General features: G+C 37.6%; 1 protein-coding gene across 3 annotated transcripts in view; it reads right to left on the bottom strand.

Annotated features, from left to right (window-relative positions):
- Positions 1 to 27025, bottom strand: part of TCF4 (transcription factor 4) — a 364700-nt gene that overhangs the window by 109805 nt on the left and 227870 nt on the right. For 2 of the 3 annotated variants that reach the window (XM_024756812.1, XM_024756813.1), the window contains 2 exons: positions 14841 to 14970; positions 14306 to 14355 (listed from right to left, as the gene is read on the bottom strand). In XM_024756812.1, the coding sequence (XP_024612580.1) occupies positions 14306 to 14355; positions 14841 to 14970 (180 nt within the window). Of the gene's footprint in view, positions 1 to 1973; positions 2102 to 14305; positions 14356 to 14840; positions 14971 to 27025 lie in introns of those variants that run through there. The other variant, XM_024756818.1, reaches the window with a different exon arrangement.

Here is a 27025-nt window from a genome sequence, read left to right on the forward strand (position 1 = left end):
GACTGTATAAACTTCCAATTAAAAATGACATTCACACCATCATTCTTGATAGAATTTTGCACAGTAGGAATACTCATTAATGCAGGGTAATACAGTGTGATAAGCAGCTTAGACATCAAAATAGCAAAAAAAAAAAAAAAAAGAGCCAGTTGGTCGGCTCTTTACATGAGTAAAATAAAACTTAAAAAAATTAAATACCTGAGGAATTAATTAAAAAGAACACTTATTGGCATACATATTTTTTTTAACTATGTCGAATCAAGAGCATCCACTCTCTAGTCAGTTTCTACTGCAGAGGCCTCAGTCCTAGTACAAAAACACAAAAACAAAAACATATCCATCCTATAGCTGATGATAATACATTAAATGCATTACAATATTCAAAATAGAATAAAATTTAAGTTAAATAATTTTACTTATCCTACAACTACCCTCCTAAATAGAGTGTGTGTATATCTATATACATTTATATATTATTTTAATCATTTAATTGAAGGTATCTGAAATAACTGAATTCTTTTCAGCATTGGTAAAAGAGAGGCAGGCAGGAGCCCATCAGCTACAAATTGTGGGCACATGGGTCATTTCTTGATCTTAAAACTGTAAAATACAAAGTGATTATATAATCCTCAGGAAATGGCAAAGGAGAAATAGGTAAAAGGCAATGTGGTTATTTTAGAATCCTATGAAATAATTTGCTTTCTTTAGGGGACAAGGAAAGAAAAGAAGCTACCCCTTGAAGACAGGCAATGAAAGGGTTAACAGACATATGCTGTATAATTAGGAGATGCATTAATGATTATGAATAGTAAATGATTTGGTGCAAAGAAAAAAATTTTAGTCAAAGGGACATGTACCTATCTTACATGTTTATTAGTAACTGTATATAACTAGAGAATTCTGCTATTAAGAATCTTGCATTATTGGTGTAAATACTTCCAAGGGTACATCAAATTGTAATCTTTCATATGACATCCATCAAACCAGGCTGGAGATTTTGACAAACATTAAACACAGTAAGGAGGCAATTATGTATGCATGATTTAATCTGCAACTAATTAATATGCAAATTTATTCATATGTTAGTTACTAAATTAAAAATGCAAAGAAGCCCTTATGGTGATTCTCGAAATTTTGCACAAACAGAACATTTAAAATGTAAGAAAAATGAAGTTTTTTAGAAACCTAAAACACACTTTTAGTGTCTCCAGAACCTGTTGCATTAAGAAGACTCAAAAAAATGTTTGTTTAAATACTAGATAATAATTTAAAAGGTGTGCTAATTTTATGTGAGAATGTGGGAACAGAAAGGTTAATCAGAATTCTCTCGAACTCTTAAGAGATACACTCTAATTACCAGACAAATGGTATTCTATTTCTAAGCTTCCTTCCCTGCTTTTAGGGTTGTCAAAAGTTGGTCATCTTACTGATATCTTGTACAAATGGTTAGGGGAATAAATAGTATATGAAAGCGACTAGATATATTGAAAATTCCAGGGTAACTCTGAGACCATTTGGTGCTCACTAAACACACAATTCACTCCTCAAGATGGCAACTCGCTCTTTTTGCCTTTGGGGAACAGCTCTTTGCAAACAGAGGAATGGGAGGAAAATCTTGAGAAATTCTCCCCAACTCTCTTCCGAATGAATCCTTCAAAGAAAATAATGCCACTAACCCAAGAGCCACAACCTCCCCCCAAAAGCAGAAGGTAATTCCGTCTGAATTCAAACTGGCTATTTTAGCCCTGCGTTTCCCAGACAGCCCAAAACGGATTCGACTCTTTGATGGCAGATGAGGGATGTGGAGTCGTGTCATTTAAAAAGATCTTTGGATTGTCTGCATACTGGGGAATATCCACTGAAGTGCATATCTTATCCTTTGGCACCGCTGCCTTCTGCGAGAATCTGGTTTCCCGGTGATTTCCTAGTGATCAGCAGTGAGATTTCGTGTGGATCACCTCTGATCTGATTACCTTTTTCATTCGAAGTCCGACGGGCCATGTATACAGCTCCTGGAGCTGGCTCTGGGAACAGCGGTAGTGGCCTCAAGAAATCAACGCAAGTCAACTGTATGAGGAAGCACAATAGCGGCGTCTACGGCTCTTCCTAGGGCACTGAACTCTCACCCACGTTAGAAAAAAAAAAAAATCGCCATCAGTCGCATCGCTGCCAAGTGACACACAAAAAGGAAGTTAACCATTGGTTGTTACTTTTATTCACAGTCTGACTCTGATCTCCCAGCTTCCCTTCGCCCCTTCTGATGCCAAGCGGGCTACAGCTTGCCCATTTCATTTCAACCACGGCAGCCAAAAAAAGCACTGCCCCACCGCGCAGCGACAAGCAGCCTGTTTTGATATTAGTACCTCAGTATGAGCTAGCAGAGAGTCAGATGTCCCCAAACTATGCGCCCTCCCCTGAGGGACTCGGTCCCGGCCTTCCTTGGCCAGAGAGATGGTGAGCCTGCCACAAATCCTCAGCTCTGAGAGCACCGGGGAAGGGAACGCACCATCCACGGGGCTCAGGCAGAAATGGCGAGGAGAGCCTCTTCTGGGGAGAGGATTCCTGCCCTCCAATCTAACACTTGTGTCTAACTGGAAATATTAGCTCGGATTCTCTGCGCTCCCTGCCAGCCAGCATTCAGGAGTGCAGACTGAATTATGTAAGGAAAGGAGTCCTTTTCTTACGTAATTAAATCTTAGTAGGGGCTAGTTAAGTAAACATCAGATTTTCTTATTTTTCTTTCATAAAAGAAAGAGGTCGATGTGGGATTCAGAAGAATACTTTTTTCCCCACTGATTCTCAGAGAGGGAGGGAGATGGTGATAAAATCCTCCCTTTCTCTCCCCCAAACACTCTGCTCTCTTCGCTAAAGACACTGAATCTGCCTTTAACCTGGTTTAGCCCCTGAATGTGTCTGGAATGTGCTCATTCTCTCCAGCCTTAACGGATCACGTTTTTTTAGGGTTCCAATGAGGCAGCCGCAGGTGAGGAACTGGATTCCTGGGCACTTCAGGAACCTGAGAGGAAACGAGGTATCTTTAAGTTTTACGGGTGACTCAATTTTGCTTGTGACCAGAACTGAACATAAAGCTTTTAAAAGCTTCAATGTACACATTTATGCGTTCATTACACAGTGTTAAATCTAATTTGTTCTTTTTACTGTCACAGGAAGCACATGTTTAAAGCAATCTGTTTCCTCATGTGAATGCTTTCCTGTCTGTTTAAAAAAAATTGCGACACACTTTACCCTGAGTAACCAAGAGGTGATCATAAATATCCCTAAATAGCATTAAACAGATATGAAAGACATTAACACTTCCAGAATGCCAAAGTAGTATTAAAAAAAAAATTCTAACAGATGCTCCTAGGTCAAAAAGTGAAATGTGTGTTTCCTGAAAAAACACTCTCACCAGAATCATAAATGAACTGGGAGAAGTGAGGTGTTGCTGAATAAACCAGGATCCTCTTGGTGAGGAACTCGGCAACCCACTGCCAAAGTGCACTTGCCATAAAAAGCCAAATGGAAATGGAAGTTTGATGAAAACCAATATCCTTTGTAATCCACAAGGTGGCAATGACTACAAATGAGGGACGACTCTTCGAGGAAGAGGTCCAGCCAAAAGGGACCTTTCCTGAGGAACTTAACGCGGGGTCTGGTTTTGCTGTACATTGAAATTGGCTGGGAAGAGATATTTGTTGTGAAATGTATCAGTCATGCTCTCTCTCCTCCACCCCCTTTGGCAGATGTTTTTTTTTTTCCCTTTAAATGCGAGAATTCATGAATCAGCCCTCGCAAAAATTGTTTTAGGTTTCCCACAGCTGACAAGCAAAAATACTTTTCCCCTAATGAATTCAGCAATGGCATTGAGAAAAAAACACATTACTAGGCAGCAAAGAACAGAATCCCCCAATTCTTTGACTTTCCCTGAAAACGTCTGTTTAAATAATCCTGTTTCACGTTAGAAATGGACCTAAACAGTCCTAAACAAATCGAACTCTGTTTTACTTTAGAAGAGAAGCAAACTGCCACACGCACCCACCTAGTCAAGGTATCTTCGTCTTGTCAGATGAATTCAAAACCCCAGGCCTCACCGTCTCTTTTTATGGGTACCAGAGCCAGCCCTACAAAGGGAGACCCGGGCATCACTCGGGAGCCCCGCTTCTGGCCACTTACAGGATGACGTTGATAGAATACGAAATCAGAAGCATGTATCTCCTTATCACTTAGAGGCAGGGCTGATTTAGGCCTAAACAAATGATTGGCAGAGAGAATCAAATTATGAGGACTCCGTCATCTTGGCCTGATGTCCTCTTTCAAAAGAAAAAAGATGGAGTACGCCCTTCCAACACAAACTTTGCTGAGCGATGAAGCTGGATGATTCAAAAGGCTGACTAGGTGTCTTGGACGGATGGAGATACTATTGTAAGGACAAAGAGATACAGAAAGTGCTCACTATATTTCCTAAGTTGAGAAAAAGCAAGTGGCCTCCATTAGGTAGAATTTTTCTGAAGGCACTTGAGACCCTGGTCTTAGTTTCTGCTCTGTTGCTAACAAGCTGCATGCTTTTCTCTAGTGGTTACTCTGTTACGTCGCCAGTGCGCTTATCACAATTATCATTAGCTGTTGATTTCTAGATACCTACAAGGCCTCAAGGCTATGCTAAGCACATTATATATATTTTTGTAATTTACTTATCACAATATCCTTAGGAGGTATGGATATTTTCCCCATTTTTCAGGGAAGTACTCAAGGATAATTACATCATATGCCCAGAGCCGGGTAACTAGTAAGTGGCATAGCCAACTTTAAAAACCCAAGTGATCAGATTCCATGCTCTTAACCACTAGATGATACTGTTTCTATTACAGAAATGCTATTCTGGAATGTCTGGATTTTCTAAGGGATCTGCCTGGGCCAAAGTGGTGCATAATAACCAGTGACTTAGAGGTATTGAGGGTCATTCTACAGTGAGATGAAGTTTCTGAATATTTAATTGATTCCACATCATCAAATACTTGCTAAATGAGCATCAGCCAGGCTGTAGAGAGCTTCTGGTCTACAAAGTGTTGCAAATAGCTACAGCCTCATGGTTAAGGACACAGAAAACCTTGAAGGCTGACTGTCGAGGTCACCATCCCAGCTCTGCCACTTACTAGCTGTGTCACCTTGGCCATGTTTCTTCACCTCTCTGTGTCTCCATTCTTTTATGCGTGAATAAACAGTAGTACCCGTCTCAATTGGATGGTGTAGGGATAAATGACTGAATAGGTGCAAAGTGCTCAGTGTGTGATGCAGAATCACCACTGTGCTAAGCGTCTGTTAGTATACCAACATCAACCAGCTCACTAAGCAGGCACTATTTCTATCTATTTTATGGACCACAAAACAGGTTTGTGACCTAACCAAGGCCACTGAGTGAGTAAGTAGAGGATATTAGACACTAAACTAGGAAGATCTCTTCATTTCTAGTGGTGTTATCTGCACCCTACTCTACCACTTTTATTCCTATATTCATTCACTGGAAATATATTTTGAAGTAATACGCAGAAGGCAGTGGGTTGAGTTTCTATGGGACAAAAAAAAGATGTACATAAAACAAGACCTTTACTCTCTTCAAGGTGATTACAAGTGAGTAGGGGGATTCAGCATCTCCATAAAAAACCTAAAGGACAAAACGTCCCTGTGTTACACTGGGTGTGATTTTAATTTTTTGAATAGGTACAACTTTCTCCAAAGGCCAGCCCTGCTCTTTAAAATGCTAAGGCCATTCCCCAAATTGGGATGTGAGTGACACTACATTGAATTGTTCAATGATACATGGCATGTCTGGCTTTTAGTTTAGTTGAAAAATATGCTTTGAATAAGTATAAATGAAGAAAGAAATGAATGAATGAATGAAAACTTCTAAAAATGCTTTTTGCCCCCTCCCACCTGGGTGCTCCCAGTTTATTATAGGGTTCCGCTTAACAGCTAGATTGTTGATGTAATTTATGAAAGGGAAAACAAAATGGCATTGCTTGTAAAATAATTACTTATTGGGGTTTGAATTTTGTAATTCCGACTGTATCTGCTCATAACAAATATGCTTAATTCTGCTTCCTTCTGCCTAGCACTATCGACTAAGCTATAGATTTTATGTGGCAACATCTTGTATACATTTAAAAATAAAATTCACATAAAGGTACTCTATGAGGAACCCACAGGTTTTGGTACTGAAATTTCACTCACCAAGCAGATGCCTTACTGTTAAGCGTGACATAAGTGGCAGAACGTGTACCTTTTTATTACATAACAATACTTTCAAATACTACAACAGTTACAGAAATAGGTTTATTTTCCTATTTAGCTTCATGGTTGAAAACATTCAAACTGATTCAACAAGTCTTCATCACCAGGCCATGAATATTCTTTTAAAATCTCAGTTCCAGGAGAAATGAGACATGAATTAAGTACTGCTGCATCCTTAGACAAATTTTATTTTTATCTCCTCTGCTAACATCTCAAGCCATTTGACTTTCTTACCATAAAGCCCCAATTTTTATACTCCACTTATTACTGAATTATTTTGTACTTCAAATTTGTTTCATAATGAGCAAGCCAGAAAATATTATTGTACCCTGGGCTTATACACCTGAGCACCTGTGAGGCAGCTGCATTCCCCAAACAGGGTTACTGGAAAACATTACCGCTCAGAATCAGCCACCTACTTGAAACTGCCTTCTCACAGCAGCTAATGACACAATGATAAACTGTGCCAACTGGCAGCATGAAAGCCATTACAATATTATTGTAAGTATAATCCAGGAGGCATATTTAGAATGATATGGGCTGGGAGGGAGGAGGCCGCGGGAGAGAGTTAGAAACTCTGTCTCAGATTATATCAAAATAATTGCTCCAGAACAGCATTTTCCTAAACTCCCTAGACGGGAGCAGCAAGTGGTGACAGTGACAGGTTTTGTACGTGCATGTAAGGCAGGTACCACAAGGGTAATTTTTCTGAGAAAACGTAAGTCTTTCTGAGTCCATGTTTCACAAAGGAAATGCTTTTTCATCACCATGGCTGAAAACAATTGACAGAGGGCAACACACCAAAAAATTTTCTTTATACTTGGCTACGAAGGAGGCTGCGTAAAAAAAGTCCCTATTCTTCTGTTGCACTGAACACTCAAAATAAATTGAGTGAAATTTAATCCACACACAGATCCTCCTCTGATTACTCTCGAAGTAAACGCTTATGGATCAAGTTTCAAGCCTAGCAGGGTACTGATGATGAATTCCTCAGATGACAAAATTAGACTAGAAAGACAATAGTGGGTGCCTGTAAAGCACGGAAATGGAATCCCTAAAAGGTTCTGTTCAAAATCGAATTTGCACATTCTCTCGGAATTCCAATCGATGCTTCTCCTTGAAACTTAAAGCATCTTTATTTCCAACCCTGAAATTTTCCAAAATGCAGAATCTTCTGCACTACCTTCATTTCTCTGAAGAGGGAGTATAAGCTCTAGCAAAGCAGGAAACTCCTCAAATAGCTCTGCACCTATGCAACAGCTGTAACTAAAAAAAAAAAAAAAAAAAAAAAAAAAAAAAAAATCAGAATCATTCACATGCTGCTGTTCTGAGATAAAATACCGGAGTATTTAAAATTACAAACTTTGCACCGAATTTTAGAAAAGCTCTCATTCCTTTTAAAATGAGCATGTTCGTGTATACACACATACACTGGGACAGTTGGGATCAAGGCTGAGAATTTCACGTTATTGCTTTGAAATGCAACTTTATGTTCAGTTTAAGAATTCAGTGCAATTTATTAAAATAAAACAACACAGCAAGTGTCTGTCAACAGCCTGATAGAATCTAACCTGCCTTAAGAAAATAAAACTTTGCTATTTTTGAAGAAACTCTTCATGCCTTTCAGGATTATTGCTACGTATTCATTCTGAGAGCATCTTATTTAAAGTCCTTGAATTTCTATCTGACTTTGATTCATGACTTTCAAACAAAAAATTTAGAATTGCTTGAAAGCAAGAAGGCACACCTTGAAAAAGCAGAGTTGTCAGTAATCGGGGGGGAAAAATGAGAAAATTTCGCAATGTTAGAAAATAAGACATGTTTCAATTGATGAAATATTAAAAGTTTAAAATGATATTCAACCGAATATCAAGCCAAGCATCTCTATCATTCCACAAATACAAAATAAATGCACAGTTAAGCCAGATGCTGCAGAACAAGTTTTTATAATTTCGAAACACTCACAAGCCTGTCATAATTCTCTCTCTAGGTAAATCAGCCTTATAGCAGCTTCTTAGCTTCTTAATAATTAAACCACTCAGATGGAGCCCAAGACTTCACACCAAAATGTACTCTTCAGTAAAACTGAGAAAATAAGGTTCAAAATAACAGTTCCCTGAAACGTATTTCTCCTTTCTCAACAAATGAGTCCAGTTTTACACTAAATGCTATTGTTCCGAAATTTCAACAAAAATCTTAGCGGTTGAAATATTGAAACCTTGGTTAAAAATCAAAGAACACATGGGGGTGAGAGGGGAGACATCATTTGTACCACCTTAGAAGAGCTTGCTTAGTAGAATAATCAGACAAAGCTGGCTGAGAAGGCGTCTCCATTGTGGAAATAGCTAGGTGGTTGTGTCTTGTTGGAGTGTTTCAGGCATACATCCTTTTCACTTGTAAATATAATCCCAGCCCAGCTCAGAAATACACAAACCTTTCACCCACAGTTAACTGAAGAGTTTTTCTTCTCCTTTATGTTTCTTCTCATTTTATATTTAAAATATACACACACCAGAAGACACCTCTTTAAGGGGAGCAGAATTGGATTTCAAGACAGGGAGGATAGTAGAAGAGAACCCTCATTATTCCAAAATTTGGAACCAAAAATATAGAAATCTTTTAGAAAACTCCTCAGAGATTCGAATGCCTAATGGATTAGGTGTTGTATGTTTGTATGAATTTTATATGCTTTTTGAAATAGTTTTAATGGAATAAGTACCCCCAATGAAAACTTAAATATAGATTCTCCTATAACCAGCAATTCAAAAAAAAAACACCTTAATTTCTGTAACCTATAACTGCAGTGAAGAGGAAAAGACTGATTAATGTACATGCTAAACTTCTGAAGCCTTTGGTTTAATGACTTCAGTATTAACTGAACAAAAAAAATAAATACTTTCTTTGTGATGAATATTTTCTCGACTTTCAAGGTGTTCCCCCCAATGTCACGTTACATATTCTGTGTGAATTCTGTGAATAATTCTTTTGCCCTATTTGGGATGACTTAATTGCATTATCCTTTACCTTCTTTCTGCCTATACATTTTCATGACAAATAAGCATAATTTTAATATCCACACTTCATATTTCAATATCATTCATTAGAAAATGGGCACGCTATGCTTAAAGTTAACTATTATGAGCTACCCTAACATTTTAACGCAAACACCTACAGTTAAACTTTTTCACAAAGTATCTACTTCTCTAGGAATGAACTTTGAAGAGGCCCCTCCTTTTATAGCTTATCACACAATTGGCTTCTTCTAGACTTTTCTACACAGGATGGTGCCCAGGTGGCTGACACCTAGTTCACTTTAGAATCAACATAAATTTTATTTTAGCAAAAGTTGTATTATCACTCAAGTTAAAATTTTGTTCTCCTGAAAAAGCATCATTATGATTTCCTTGAGATCAATTTCAAAAGTGATGGGGGAAATTAAGTATTTTAAGTACTGAGGTTTTCAATCATATAAAATTTCTAGGCTTCTAATAAGATTTTAAAAATTACCAACTTCTCTTTTAAATTGTTTGTGATTTCTTCAAGCATTTGAGAAAAAAACTTTTTTTTCTAAAAATAGCTGAGGGTATAACCTCAACGTCATGTTTGCAACCTTCAAATATGAAGGTTTTCATATAATGGAAAACAGAGAGAACAGTTAATGCTGTCAGCATTATCCAACTTTTCCTCATATTCCTAAGAATCTCTTCTGTGAAAAAATGTCTCATCCAGACTTTAAGATTTTATTTTATTTAAAAATTCTTTCCTTAAAAAAACTGGTTAACCCAAGTATCTCATACACATTGAGTTTTTATTTTTCGAGTCTACCTAATGATTAACTCATATCTCAAATTTCCTTGGAGGATCCAAATCTTATTTTAGATTCTTTAAGATAGTTGAAATTGTTTTCCTTAAAATTCATGTGTTCAAAATTATCTCTGACCACTTAATACAAAGCTTGTTAGATCTTCCTGAATTTAAAGGCAAAAATCAAACCAAAAAACAACTGCAATTTCACAGACTTTCTTAAAAAGTGCAGTTTGAAAAAAAAGATAGCCTGTAGTAAGAAAAGTCATAGACTATTTCTAAAGATAAAACTTCATATTTCTAGAGAATTCTGAAGTTTCAGGGATTCTAACTGGGGATCTTAGTGAGACTGTCACTGAAGTTTCAAAACTGAATTTGAAGTGCAGACAAATTCCACCAATGCTTGAAGTAGAATGGTTGTAGTTGTTAATAGTTTCTGGTTAAATGTATATCATTTTGAAACATTCCAAATTATAAGAAGATGAAGATTTTATGTGTTTACATATTGGTGGGCACACTAAAGTTTCTGAAAGACAATGTCTTTTGTTTCTGTGTTTTTTCTGTGTGTTTGGAAAAAATATTTTAAAACGGCACCAAATAAAAAAAATTTTTTTTTTGCTTTCTAGATTTTAATGCTTCCATGTTAATTTCTAAGAATCATGGACATTTTGTCAAAAAATGTGATTTAACGCGGTATAATTTTCTCTGCACTAACTCATGATTCAATACATATGACAATTAGGCTATACAAAGATAGGAAATTTGCTGGACGGAGCAGTAAAGTTGAAAGCTATTAAGTTCAAGATGATGTATGGCTTCAAAAAACAAAAAAAACAACATGTAGAAATCGAACAAAGAAGTTCACGTGCAAATGCAAGACATTAGATAGGCAAGATAAATCCTCCCGTTCCACAAAAAAAAACAAAAAAAACAAAGCTATATTGTTAAAGTCCTATCAAAAGATGAGGGCTATAAGACATTGAGATGTGGCTGAAAAGAGCAACATACTAAAATGGGAAGAGAGAGCACAAAAATGTTCCCCAGTACTAAGCAGGGCTCCGGTGGGCAATTAGATAGTTGTCAATTTCACACAGCCTTTCCTTTAAAAAAAACATCACCCCAGCCCTAACTACAGGCCTCTGCTCTCCAAGGGGACAGACTCCCTTCCCTCCACTGCGCCTGTGCATTGCGACCCTGCAGGCTGGTTCTTCCGCCACCCTATCACTGTCATGCTTCCACAGTGACTCGAGGTCTCTAGATGCTGCGCACAGTACAAACACATTCAAGGATCCTGCCAGATCCGTGGCACAATGTTGGGCCAGGCTTATGTTTTCTCTCTCCCACAGATGCTGCAGTTATTTTCAAAAACAGGGCCAGTCCAGCCCCTCACTCTCCCAATTTCCTGCAAAGATCCAGCCTAATGGCGGCAAGAGAAGTCCAGTCTCTGTCCCCTAGTCCTGCCATAAATAATATCTGATTACAGATGTTACCGTTTAAATTTTCTTCCTTTACGTTAAGGAAGAGAAAGGGCCCATTTTGAAAAGAAGAAGAAAAAAAAGTGAGTTGACAGAACAGATTGTGACAGATTTATTACTATTTATCATGGTAAATATGTATTGAAGAAAACATATAAATGTCTTTATCTAGTCATAATCACTCCAAAAGAAACCTTTTATTATCCCCAATTTTTTATTTGTCATAAAAATATTCATACATATTGAAGTAAGTTTTAGAAGTATCTCATGGGATAAAAATTATTTGAGCTTAAAAGAAGGACTAAGCATGGCAGAGGTCTAAATATACAAAAATATAGATCTACTGGGGCAAAAGTGTTACAGTATCTAATACAGGTCGTCTCTTTAGATCAAATTGAAATATATATTTTGTGCAGTGATAAGGCATGTGGATTTTGTTATCAGTAATAAGCAATCCAATTCATGTAACAAAGCTAACATAAACTAAGTTAAACTGCTATTAAAAGAGAGCTGAGATTTGTTTAAGTAATGACAATAAATAGATGACTGGATTCTAAAATCAACCAAACTAACTTCTTCTTGCTTAAAACAAACAAACAAAAAACCAAACAAACGAAAAAATAACAAGGATAAAATTTCCATTTCAACTGAGTTTTCCTCCTTATCTTTCAAAAAAGAGTTCCTTATGGACCAAAATACCAAAATGTTCCTTAAGGACAATTAAAACGTTCAGCCAACATAAATTCTCAAAGAAGAGGAAACCCTAAACTGACCACCAAAAGCCAAAAATTAAATAATACAAACTACATTTTCAGTTCCTGATTTACTGGGAAGAAAGGAAAGATACTTTTATACTTCTGAACATATGACAACATTATCAGCAACACATAATTGTCTTAACAGCAAAGGAAAAAACTATACCAGTGAAATTTTCTATAGTAGCCAGTTAGCTCTACAGAAATACTTAAAAATTTACAATGAATTATGAGAACTTGTTGTTGACAATGATTAAATGGATAGATAATATCTACTGCTACACCAAAGCACTCCTTAGAAACTGTGTAAATTTCTGCATAATTTTAGCACTGGAAAAAATAAACTAAGTTTATTTGAGTATGAGGCATAAACAGTGTACTATAGCTTTAAGTTTTGCATGGCTTTTATAGCAAAGAGCTATATTATCATTTTAGAACATTCAAAGGTCCACTTATTGTATTTAATACTGTCCGTATTAGGTTCAGGCATGTTTAAAATGTAAACAGCTGTGAGGACTATATCATTTGAAGTTGTCATAAAAGCTATTAAAAGCTAAAGTTTCATCTACATTAAATCTACCACAAATTTCAAGCTTAAAATATGCTTCTAAAAACCTGCAGGGATATTAGCCAATTTCAAGACGACACAGAAATTCAAAGAATAAACCACTCAGTATGTTTTTAAATGACTTATTGGTAGTCCAAAGCGACTATTTTATACACCACTGGCAGTTTTATTTACACAATATTTTTATATATTTATGGATAATTTTGTGACGCTTCTTCAACATTACCGAGTCTATGATAATCAGCGTACAAAATTTGTTTTTTCTCCCTGATAAGACTTATTCTGATATATTCGCTTAATAATTTTTTGGATGCACTGAACTGAAATCAAGTCAAACACACAGGTGTTTGGGTTAATCTAATCTCAGCACATTTGCAAAACCTATTATTCTTCTAATTTATTAAAAATGAAATAAAACTAATATGCGAGCACTGATTGGTAATATTATTTTCAGAAATCTAAATATAATTTTATTTTAGAGTACAAGAATTTATAAGGCTCATTAGCATTCTTTTCAATGAACACTAGTGCCCTACAGAACACAGAATTAAATTAAAACTATATATATAGAAATATATCATAGGCAGGAAGGAAGAACAAAAAAAAAAAAGGAGAAAGTAAGCAGGAGACAAGGAAAGAAAAGAGAAACTCATAGTTTTATTCTACATAAGGGGGAAATTTCTAGAAACAGGTCAGTTCTAAACAAAATTTAATTATCTAGGAGCTCGAATTTGAAAAAACAAATGTATATATGGATTGAAAATAAGATATCATGTATTTAACTATGATTACAACCAACTTTTGCTATGTTGGCAACTGGAGAGACCGCAGCAACCCCTGCTTATAGCACCAGGTATTAAAACGACCCAGAATGCCTTTGGTTCCAGCTGGATTCTTCTAGTTGCCACCTGGTATTCCAGACACAAATGGCTACTGATGCAGCTACCTTTGCAGCCTTTATTCAGTCCCCTCTCTAGAAAATAGAGACATTCTCCCTGCACTCTGGGCTGAAACCCATGTAAATTTTTCCTAAATCCTCTCCACAAATCTCCTTTCGCATGCAAATCCATAAATCATCATAATACCAACAAAGAATTTAACCAACACGTGAAACTAATACTCATGCTCCTGAAAGCTCTGTGCAGGTAAAACTCCTCGAACTTTAGGCACCTTTTCAAGGCTCTCTTCAGAGCTTAACCAGCTGAATATCAACACACCCACCCCGTCTTCCAGGATATGCAATTAATCACTCCAACATGGGTCAGGTGGCTGGAGGTGCCCATTTCTACCTCGGCCACATTCTAGATAAACACACCGCTCTGGCGGATGGAACCTCATTTACTGCTATCTCCTTGGCATCAATACAAAGCAGAACAAAATAAACAATATACAAAGCAGAAACAAGCAGTACTTACTGAAGATGGCAAACCTGGAGGAACTTTTCGAACTTTCTTTGTCTGAACCTCTGAAAGAAAATGAGGAGGCTGTGAGGTCCCCTGCATGCCATTCTCCTAACTAAAAGAGATTATACCACGAAGCCATTTAGATTCGACCAGATTTTCTTAAATCGTGACTTTAGCAAAATGTCGGTACCGCTATCATCTTTTCTTCTGGCAGAAATCAAATCCTGCCTCTTTCATAAAAATGAAGAGATTTAACTTTTTAATGCTCTGGTTTTTAAAAGAGGTTCCTTAGATGGGCGGCCAAGAGAAAACAAGAAATAAGCATACACCAAAATAGTTCTCCTGCTACTGTAAGTTAACATACCCACCCAACGTATTACTGGGGTAGGGTGGTGGGAGAGTCATGAGCCCGACAACTGAGTACAATTTTATGGTTTTTTGGGGGGGCGGGGTGAGGATAGTTTGAGAGGATGATATTAAGAAAGAAAGAAAAAGAAGAAAAAGCTACTAATAATCACTCAGGCATTCAAACAGAGGAATACCTTACCCAGGGCACTACTGTGAAGAGGCCTCCTTCGGGGGTTATTGCTAGAATACTGATAATACTGGGAACCAGGTTTGGTGGGCGAAAGGGTTCCTGGGTTGCCCATATCCATGTCACCTCCAAGGAGACTCTGCTAAAAGGTTAAAAAGGAAAAACAAACATATAAGGTTACGTTTTTACATTTGCCACCCCCCAACTGATTGTTAGTACTTAAACCAACGCAATAAAGGGAACAGCATCTGCTAAGCTGGAACAATTAAAACCCAACATGACAGAAAGCAAAAGAAAAGCCCTCTTAGAAGCTATCCCAAAGTTTGTGAATTTTAAGTTCTTTACTTTGGAGAGGAAGGTAGACAGTGATGTTCATTCAATGAGATTTTCATCTTTTAAGACGACTAACGTTTTCATCTTATAAGTAAAGGGCATTTATGCAAGGCTAATATTTTCTTTATCTAGAGATAGGCTCATATCTGGGAACTAGCCATGCCCTTCCCTTAACAAGAACCAGGGAGAATCTGATTTTTCGAACGTACACCATTTCCCCCTGCTGCTCACGCTGGGGGAGAGTATAGATGCTCATTTCAGCTGGGAGCTCTGTCTCTCTGCATGACCCTCCACGAATTCACACAGCACCCCCGGAACAGAAAATGCCAACTGAACCAGGAGGAAATTCAAATCCTCACACTGACTCTCAAAATTATAGAAATAGTAGGCATTCTAAGCTAACAGGAACACATTAAAGGACTTCAGAATGCCCTCTTGAGGACTGTCAGAAACTAAAACACATCCCCACAAATGAAACATTTACCTGAACACTAGAAAACTTTCCCAAATATCACTGACTTATCATGGCGTGAAAAATCACTAAGCTTTCGAAAATGATGACATACGAAAAATTATATAATAGTATCACAGTCTCTAAAAGCTACATAGAAACTTACCCATAATATATAAATCGCCTGATTATACTCTGCATTGAACACATTGTTCTTTTAATTATTCTGATATGCAAGAAAACCAGTGTAGATACTACCATTTATATTAAGAACAAATTTACTATTTAATAAAGAAATTTTAGAATTAAGTACTAAAAATCTAACTTTATCGTTACTTGTAATCAACTTTTACTGACTGAACTAATTACTGTCCTTGATAAAGTACAGAATGTGTTTTCCCTAATCTAAATTCTAATCACCATGTCACTCACAACAGACTTAGGGATGCTTCACTAACACACTATTCACATGCAAAATACTCTAAATAGGCCAATTATGACTCTGCCCCTGTTCCCTGGTTAACCCGCTGAGAACTGAAAAATTTCACAAGGCAGTCACCAACTAAAACAAAGGGTCCTTGTTTTAAATTAAGACAGTCTTTTTGATTCCTAAATAGCTCAACAAAGTGGCATGTCTTCTAGTGAAAGCAGTTGGTCAAATATGACCCATAAGCTGGAAAATCAAAAATTCAAACCTCCCCTTTCCACCACCATATAGCTAAATATCATAAAGAGAACGTCTCTCTTCCGAGGGATTTTTGTGAGGGCTGGATGAGTAATATATAAAGGATTAATCAGCTACTGACAAGCTTGCCTTCACTGCTTCCAGTTTAAGACTTTTCCAAGGGGCACATAATAAACATTACTTTAAAATAAAACTTCGAGGATGAGATTTTAGGATGGAAGGACATTTTGAGTATCAACACATTTCGATTATCTTAGTATTTACCAAACACCTGATACAACCAGATCATTTACCAGACAAAAATCTGACGTCCGAATATTCAATTACTGCCTCTTCCGAATTTAGGAAAGATAACAAAATGCAAGGCAATGACAAACTAAAATAGAGGGCTCTTTATAATAGTTCTCTATAAATCAGGAATCCAACAGTATAACATCAAATGATTTCTTTATCACTTTAGGAGTGGCATTTAAAAATTTTAGAATCTCAACCTGAAATTTCGCTCTTGGTAAATCTTACTGACAGTCTGTTTACTTCAGTCCAAGTTTTCTTTGCAATTTCCATCAATAAAGCCATGAATGATTTAAATCACAACCTCTTTACAGTTTGGGAAATCTACAAATGAGCCTTCATGTCATTGGAAAGAGGAGTTTGAAAATGATATTATTGATAACTCCGTAGTTTAGACATTACCCCTATTTCTGCAATTTTCTTTTTCTAAAATTATACAAAATATTCCAAAAAGGGCTGAGCAGATAGGTCGAAGAGCTTGCCTGTCATTTTAATGAGCTTAACCATTGCTTAATTCTTGTTGGTCCTGGTGGCAAAGGTTTTCCCTCCCAAGAAAGTAGATGCATTCAATAGGTCAACATAAAAACAAACAGGCTTGCTGTACTGTGTTTGAGCAGCATTCACAATAGAGCTTGAAAAATATAAAATGATAACTAGATAGCTAACTGGCTGTGGCTGACCTCACTGCTGTTAATTTTAAAGAAAGTCATTTCATGGGCCAGTTGTAAATAAATCACGCATCCAACTCTTACATGACATGAACTATGTATAGTGACAGGACTGAGAGCAGACAGCACTTACAAACATATAGTGGCTCGCGCTAATCTTTCTTTTCCTTTTTTTCTTTTTTGACAAAGCACATTCCTGTTTTTTTCTTTTTAGATCTGTTTGTTCCTTTTTCTCTTTTACTCAGACAATAGAATCATTCTTCTAAAGCATACAAAAATAAGCATTTCCTCACACTTAAGGGAGGCTCTAATCACCCCCCTAGGGAAAATTAAGATATAAATATATGTGTTCCTATTGTAGAATACATTTGTAAATGAACAATGACCATTTACTATTGTCTGGCCTTTACCTCACGCACTGAACTCTCTTTAGCCATGAGAAAGATAAAAAAATTTTTTCCACCGGCTGAAAACCTCAGTTTATGAATCTTAAGAAGTTAATGCCATTCAATTTAATAAGGTAAATTAAATATTGCACAAAATAGACATGGCATTCATTTATATACGAATTTACCTACATGTATATATACATATTTATATGCGCATGTATATATACATATATACATACATATCTGAAGACAAATTTATACTTAGTAAAAGTTAGGTGCAAAAGCTAAAGTCCACTTTCAAAACGGGCAACGTTGCCTGAAACAGGATCGTAAAGGTTTTAGGGTTTTCACATTGTGCAAGCTCATGCTCTGCGGTTACGCTGGGTCCCGGCAGAGAGCTGCCTTAGTCTGCCAGGAAACACTGGAAGTAAGATGTGGCATCTCGCAGAGCTAACCTGTAAATCTTAAAGCCAGAGTTTAGCATTTTGTTTAACTGCCTGCAACGTGATGCGCCGATCTCTTCCCCTTATTCGCTCCTTATTTTCTTCCGAAGGCCAACCATTTTGACTTAAAATACCCTAACCAAAGAATAAAATATACTGACTTTGTCAACTCGATTTAAACATTTGGGAGTCCACCCTCTGCAATCAATTCTTCAGCAAAGACCCAGTCCCAACATAGCCACTCAAATGCCAAATGCAGCCATTCTGTAAGGGGCCCTTTCAATGAAACGTTTTGTTTCACATCAGATCTGGGTCTCGGACTATTTTTCTAACACATTCTCAACCCTGCTCCCTATTGCTTTTGTGGGGAGCTTTTTTAACATCCTTGATCAACCATCGAACTTTACTTATGCAACCAAGAATGCAAACCATGAATTAAACTTGGGTAACAGAAAAGCAGCATATCTCTCAAATTAGATTTATAACTGAATGGTAATCAAAAATAGAACTGCTTCAAGCTTAAATGATCAACTTTTTTCTTGTTAAACTAAAATCATCTCGCGCTGAACTATTATTTCATTTCAGTCAGCACTTCAAATGTAATGGGTGGGTGGTACATTTCTAAAAAGGAAGATTATATTTACCCTTAATTATAGATATGAGAGAGATCAGAATACGACGAATGCTGCTTTTTGGCTTATAATTAATTCACCTAATAGGCGAATGACCTTGAATTTCAGAGTTGGAATCTGGGAGAGAAAAAAAAAAGAAGTCGGGGTGGGGGGGAATCTCTGGGGAAAATCAAATGTGACCCTGGTTTCTTAGGGTTTTCTCTGATTTTGCGTCACTCCCATTACGCTGTGATCCGATATCAGACACAACATCTTGGGGGGATGTTGGAGAACAGAGAAAAGCAGTCTCAGATGAAACCAGATTAAGCCCCTTTTCTGAACTATTGCCAAATGCTTGTGAGTCTAATTCATGTTTGGGTATTCTAGTACTCACACAGCTGCAATTCCATTCTTTCCTCCAAACCTAAGTAATGTATAGTGGCTTTGTATAGCGAACTGACTCTTTATAGCCAGGAATTTTACAAGGCTTTCTGTTAATACGGAAATAAAATTCTGAACCACTCTAAGACTTACAAATGTGGGATATATGTAGAGGGATCTAATGGACTGCAGTGCTAAATGCAAAATATACATTGAGAAAAATTATAAATTAGATTTGTTTAAAAAACTTAATTCACAACCGAGGTCACTTTTACATAGTTAATTCTGCACAGAATTGGGTTTTCAAAGACACTGCTGAATAAGATTCCTAACAGCCATGGGGAAGTTTTTGCAAATCCCTGTCGAATAGCTGCTGCTGAGTTTGCCATTTTGACCACAGAAGGGCCATTGCTGACTTACTATAGTAGCAGGAGGGGGTGATGATTTTGCTGCTGTTGGCACTTACTCTGCAACCCAGAAGATATCTCGCACCAAAGGGCAATGAAGAACACAGTATTTCCACCTGTCCGCTTTTGAACTTCGAAGCTCAAAACTGAAGGTCAGTCTCTGGACAGTCTTTATTCCTGATACCTGAAGGTCCAGGAATATACCTTTACAGTTTACTTTGATTTGGTCTTATGCTTCAACAAAAGAGGACTCGGGAAACTTAGATAAGATGGCAAGGATAACTTTCGTAATCAGGGGCTTAAAAGACTGCTGTTATACTGGAGAGAAATGCAAATTATTAAAATTATCCTTTAGCAACGATTTTCTTGTAAGGACTTTTGTCAATGTCTGTCATTTCTACTTTAAAAGTATGATGCGAATTGTAACCAGTCAGAAGTTGAATCCAAACCTTTTAAGGTAAGATGGAGAGCTTTGAGGTCGGACAGAAAGGCCGAACTCTAGCTCAGAGGCATACGAGAAATGTGAGTGGCAGCTGCTTATGCAATTGCTCTAAACCATATTTTCCTCCTCTGTAAGAAGGGAATAATAAAAGTTCTATCACAGAGTTAACAGGAGAAGATGAAACAACATATGTACAATGTCCAGCAGAGCTGGAGTCCAGCACACAGTTACTCTCCTTCCTCCAAGTCATGGCCCCATATTATGATGTACCGATTATCATTTAAAAGATTCCTCAAAAGTTGTGAATGTCAGTCAGATCCCCTACACCACCTTCAAATGAAAGGTATATACTGAGATAATAATTTTGAAAAGTCACTAGTAAAGAACTGAATAAGAGTTAAATATGGTAGTCTCTATAAACAATGATGACAGCCTCATGGCCTAGAGCTACGCTGGCAAGAAGAAATGGCTAGTTTTCTTCCATGCTTAATAAAAAACTGGCCAACAATCAATCTCTATAATTTCAGCTTAAGTGGCCATTTTCCTGGAACTGCCACAAGGATTTACATCAACGGCTCATTTCATTTTGCTCTTTTGCAAGCATGAGCAAACTGCTACTGTTAATTCAACTATACGTGAGATCAAAACTAGTCACAGTTAGCCAACTGGGTGTGCAAAAATAAGAAATGCATTATATTTGACAGAATTTGATCAATCATGTGATGTTAAATGAATTCAAATTCTTACTACATTAGCCGCTGAAAAATGACATCAAATAAAGTTCAATTTTGTTTTTCCCTTTGCAAGGCCAATTACAGGCACTGAATGGCCATTATGTGGTATTTTTCAAGTACAATTTAAAAAAAAACTTTGCTTCCCCCATGACATCACAAAAAATAAATGCACTTCACAGTTTTGGTTGGAAATTCGCATAACTCGTAAAGAATTCAATTGACCTTGAACAAAATTATTCATTTTAGTAGTGATTATATTTCACCATACATTCAAAAATTCAAATATATTGTCTTTTCCTATGAAGACACACACCACCTTATATTTAAATGTTATAATGTGATGCAAAGGTTGCCATGGTAACTATACTTAATGTATAACACAGTAATAGGTAAAAACTCATGCATTTTGGTATGGAAATTACAACTGCCCAAGGGTTGACAAGATTTATGCATTCACCTGTTTGACTACCTCTCAAATTAAAAATATGTATATACATTATTTATTGTATACAATAAAGTGAGGAAGTCATTCCTTGGTTTCTGAAAATCCATTCTGGAATCCCAGGTCATCTATTACATATTCAAAAGAGGATTACATTTGTTAGTGAGAAAGTAGAAATTCAGCAAAAAGAAAACACAAAAGCAAAGAGTAACCTACAGCATAAGTGGATTTGAAGACATCTTATATAAACAATATAGAATTTAAGATAACTACCTGCTTTTCAGTTTATGCACCTTCTCAATTCAGGAAGTTTATTTAACATATAACCTGATAAGTATGCTGTAATCACTACTTGCCTTAAAATGTTTCTCTTCAGCAATTTTGTTCCAAAGTAAAAACAGAACAAATTTGAATAAGACCTGTTAACATACTAGGGAATTAGCACCATTTCTCCTATAAATACAAACATGTGGCTATATTAAATGTGCTGAAAAGTATATTTGGCCAGGTTGCTATTTTAGTAAAATAAAGGAAGAGTGACCTGTCACATGTCATTCTTCTTCATAGTGGGTGGGAGAGGTTCTACTTCAAGGTTGTTATACTACCTTCCCCTCTAAGTAAGAATCTATAAAACCCATTTTCACATAGAGACTGTTTTTCTGGAGGACAGGGGCCAGAATTTCATTCATCCTACTTACTAACCAGCAACTCAAACAGGTGCTCATATAAAGTTGAAGAGCCAACGGTATGAGATTCACTAAAATAAAGTATCCTGATAACTATCTGAACTTGTACATAAGATGACAGCCTAACCGCGTGACATGAGGAAATGGAGGTTATCTGGAGAAGCAGCAAATACATAATGAAATCTTTTTTTTTGAAGATATTGTATTCTTATTATGTAACTGCTACACTTCCACTTTTTATTTATTTATTTATTTATTTTTGGCTGTGTTGGGTCTTCGTTTCTGTGCGAGGGCTTTCTCCAGTTGCGGCGAGCGGGGGGCCACTCTTCATCGCGGTGCGCGGGCCTCCCACTGTCGTGGCCTCTCCCGTTCCGGAGCACAGGCTCCAGACGCGCAGGCTCAGTAGTTGTGGCTCACGGGCCCAGTTGCTCCGCGGCATGTGGGATCTTCCCGGACCAGGGCTCGAACCCGTGTCCCCTGCACTGGCAGGCAGATTCTCAACCACCGCGCCACCAGGGAAGCTCCCCATAATGAAATCTTTGAATCATCGTGAAATTAAGTCCAGACTACCCTTCCAGAGTGACACATGGTCTCCTGCTTCAAGAGGTCTGCGTTCAACGAGCATTAACAGGTTTCCCCCTAAAGTTCTCTTTCAGGAATATGTGGCATGAAGGCCAAATTAGTTTATGTGGTAGTTAACGAGGCAAAGACTTATCCATATCTTAAGTCCCCAATGAGCCTCGCACTGAGATCTGCCATGGCAAAGGCTCACTAAATATTGAAATGAATACAGAAGAACCGTTGCTATTGATCAAGTTGAGGACTTAAATAACTATTCTGGGTTTTCTCTTGTTGTTTTAGGATAAATCTATTCCGTTAGTCATTCCTACTACTGTTGCTGCTAATTAATAATAATAACAGCAGTAGTAGTGGGGGGAGGAATAAATTAGGGGTTTGCGATTAACAGATACACACTACTATATATAAAATAGATAAACAACAAGGACCTACTCTACAGCACAGGGATAGGATATTCAACATCCTATAATAGCCTGTAGTGGAAAAGAATCTGAAAAAGAATATATATATACATATATATATATATATATATATATCTGAATCACTTTGCTGTACACGTGAAATGAATACAACATTGTAAATCAACTATACTTCACTAAAAAGTTGTTTTGAAAAGAAGGAAAAAAAAAATAATAGTAGTAGTAATAGCAGTAACAGGACAAGGAGAAGGAGGGGGAATGTGGAATGAGAGGGGTGGTGAGGGTGAAAGGGACAGTAGTAGCAGCTACCGTAACTGAGTGTCTTCCACGAGCCAGGCACAATCGCAGCTCCTTTACATACATACTAACAAGGCAGAAGATGGGACCCCAATGGACACACGGGGACATTCAGGGTGGAAACGTGGCCTCATCAATGCCATGTGGCTGGCAAGTGGCAGAGCCAGGACTGGAGTCCAGTTAGGCTTGACATCAAAACCTGTGCTTAGCCTCTACCCCACACGCTGCCTGCATTCTGTTCTGTGCACTCGGGCTTTCCTGCCCTCACTCCCACCGTTAGAAGGAGTCAACCTCTTTCTCTGCAGTTCATCTTAACACCAAATCTGATCTCTTAAACTTAGTCCAAAGGCGCTTCTAGACTCAGTCATGTAGGGCAGGCCTGAGTGTGAGTGTCACTTACCCCCTGCATAACCTTGTACAATGTGTCTAACCTTGGCAGGCTTCAGGCTCCCTGTCTGAAAAATGTTGGTATTATAATAATACTACCTGTTGTAAGAATTCACTTAGATAATCTAAAGTGCTTAGCAAATTCCTAACACTTCTTGAGCCTTAATTAATTGTATATACACAATTATATAATACATATAAAATATATAAAATATGTATTATATATAAAATATTTTGATATATGAATCCAATATATATTATATAACATGACTATGTTAAGTTAAAATGGGATATGATATATTATTATATACAAGCAATACACATACATATCATACATATTTGTACAAGGAGGGTAAGGGTGTTCGAGGGTGCCTTCTTGAACAACTGAAGTCTCAGTTCTTCTGAGATTGCCCACTGCCCTTGCTTCTCCACTGCCTCTTGCCTTTCACCTTAATTTTAACCTCTTGTCTCTAACCTTGATTTCCATAGTGTCGTCAATTATCTTTTCTAATGAGGCTCAAATGCTTTTTTCTTTCTTGTTATTTCTTTTCCCCAGTCTTCCCTCATTGCATTCCTCTCCAATTTCAGTCCTCCTCCTTCTAGACTTTTCCTTGCACTTCCTCTGAAAAAATTCACCTGCTGCAACATTACATGTTGAATGACAAGGAAGTATTTACACATCTGATTTCTCCCTTGTAGTCTGGGGGTTCCTCAAGCACAGAAAATGGGCCTCAATCATCTTTGTATTTCTGGCCTCTAGTACAATAGGCCCTGGTACATAGTATGTCCTCAATAAATGCCAACTGGATTAAATAATTAAGTAGTCGATTAATTAACTAGTGAATATGCTTACATGAATGACTTCAAAGGTTCCCATCATGAAGATAACTTCTCCATCTCTATCCTAGTAAATATATAACTCTTACACCTGCATATTCCGTCCTGTCCTCAACTTTTTTCCTGTGCCTCTGGACTGTTCTTTAGGAGAACCATCGACCTTGTAAGTGCTTCATAAGAAACCTAAAATTTGACCCTTAATACACAAAGGGCTCAACACATCTTTTCCACAGAACGTCTGCTGCTTCCTAATTATTCTCTCAGTCCTTCAAAATATATTTGAAGAAGCAGAATTTGTAAAGTCTATGAAGAATTTAGTTGTATGTTCGTCTAAACACATGCATGAAGGTTTACACTTTTTAAAATCTGTGATTGGTTTGGGTGAAAAAATGGCTGGACTTCCCTAAACATGGCAAGTTGTCAAATGGTTGATCCCTAAGAGGCCAGGTTCCAGTGAGAATCTGGAACAGCTGGGGTAATGCAGGCACTACCTGGGAGCTACAGATTCAGTGATGCCACACGCCTCCAGCAGAAAAGACACTGCGGGAAGAGGAACAAAGACAGCGAGGAAAAGAGGGATGGATTGTGGAGAGTTTTAAAGGGAACGGTTACTCTGGGGAACAAACAGGAAACAGGCTGGGAGAACTTAAAACAGCTGGCTGAGATATTACTCTTCCTGAGTACGCAGCAAGGAAATCTAAACATGTTATTTAGCACTGCGATTCTAATTTCTTGACTACGGATAGTAGGATGGGTCAGGATCAGAAGACAGTAGGTACTCAATGCAGCTGGTGGAAATGGAAATGGCCACAGAAACAGAGACAGAACTAGAGACAGAAATAAGATAATCAAGGCGATGACTTAAGACCTGGGCTTTAACACAAGACAAAGTTTTGGTATATTTCATCACAGGAAGTGACATGACCTAATCTTTCTTAGACTATCCATGCACAATTTGTCTGAACTCTTCTGATTATGTTAACTTTTCCAGAATGGCACCACTAACTACTAAGGACAATGTTCTAAGACCAAGGTCAGCAAATATATCCTTCTTTTTTTTTTTTTCTTTAAAGTCTTTATTGAATTTGTTCCAATATCCCTTCTGTTTTACGTTTTGGTTTTTTGGCCACGAGGCATGTGGGATCTTAGCTCCCCGACCAGGGACTGAACACGCACGCACCCTCTTCATTGGAAGCCAAAGTCTTAACCACTGGACGCCAGGGAAGTCCCAGCAAATATATTCTTAAAGGGCCAGGGAGTAAATATTTTAGTCTTTGCCAACCATGTGGGCTCTGTCGCAATTACTCATCTCTGCTGTTGTGGTGCCAAATCGGCCACGCATTAATATGTAAATGAACAGGTGAGGCTGTGTTCCAATAAAACTTTATTTGTAAGAATGGGCTGTGGGCCAGATTGGCTTCAGGCCAGTGTTTGCTGATTCCTTTTCTAAGATGCAAGTACAGTGCTTTGATAGGACACATCCTCTAAGCTCAATTATTTTGCCATGGTAAAAGTGTCATGAAATTGTATGGATGCCTGCTTTCCACCTTACTCCCCCCTCATCCCAGCCCCACCCAGAATGTTCATATACTGCTGTCAGAATTTAGCTTTCTAAAGCCCAGAGCGCTCCTGTGTTCAGAAAATCCTTCAGAGGTTGCAAATACTCATCCCCCGACCCCCAGCCCACGTCTAATGGAGCCCCAATCTACCTTTCAGGCCTCTCTTCCCTCTTCCACACACTGTGAGCCGCCACTGGAGATGCAGAATATCCTCATCGGTATCTTCCCCTCAACTCAGCCTATGTACAGTGAGAGTCCCATGGCATCCGGGCCTTTCCCCACTGCCCTCTCCTCTCTCCTCATCTCTAGCCACTGCCAGCTCCAGAGCTTCAAAAATGCGGCTGCCTGGCCCTGACCTGAGCCACACTGCCCCTTCCCCACTGAAACAGCAACCTCTCTTTCAAAACTCCATTCAAATCTCACTTGTACCACAAAATCTTTCTGAGGTGAACTAACCAGTGTTCATTCTTTCAGTTTACTCAACATTTACACATACCACTTTAAAAACAGCCTGAAATTGTCAGGAGGAAAATGATATTTTAACAGCAAGCAACCAACTAACTTCACAGAATTAGAACAGGGCTGTGATTTTTAAGCTTCCTGAGAGTAATTATAGAGCATTTGTATCCAGCTATATTCCATTTTCTCTCCAAGGATGTAGAACTGGTATATATTTTATTATGTTTTCTCATAATTCCTCATTATAAATATATGTAGATATTCAGCATATGACACTACCTGAACTAGTTCACAAGCTAGTTTAACAAAAATCATGAAAGGATTCAGCAACACAAACACGTCTAAAAGAACAAAATAATCTCGTATAACAATTTTTCAAGGAACCAAATTGCTTAATCTTTTCACACAAACGTTTCACAGAAAAGTACATGCATAAAAGTCATCTGATAACTCAAAATTAGACTGGACTTTAATGCAAATCCAAACAAAGTGTCCAATAGAGAAAACTGGGTGGGGAGAGGGAGGACACAGGATTCAAAAATTATTCTAAATTTTACCTGGAAAACTAAATGCATTATTATTATAACTAAGAAAACTTTTACAAATAAGTCAGTTGGGAAAACTTACTATATATACATATATGTATATATTTTAAAACAAACACTCTGGTACTGCTGCCAGAGGGATAGACAAAGCA

The sequence above is a fragment of the Neophocaena asiaeorientalis genome, unplaced genomic scaffold (assembly GCF_003031525.2).
Source record: "Neophocaena asiaeorientalis asiaeorientalis breed wild unplaced genomic scaffold, Neophocaena_asiaeorientalis_V1.1 scaffold133, whole genome shotgun sequence".
Classification (NCBI taxonomy): Eukaryota; Metazoa; Chordata; class Mammalia; order Artiodactyla; family Phocoenidae; genus Neophocaena; species Neophocaena asiaeorientalis.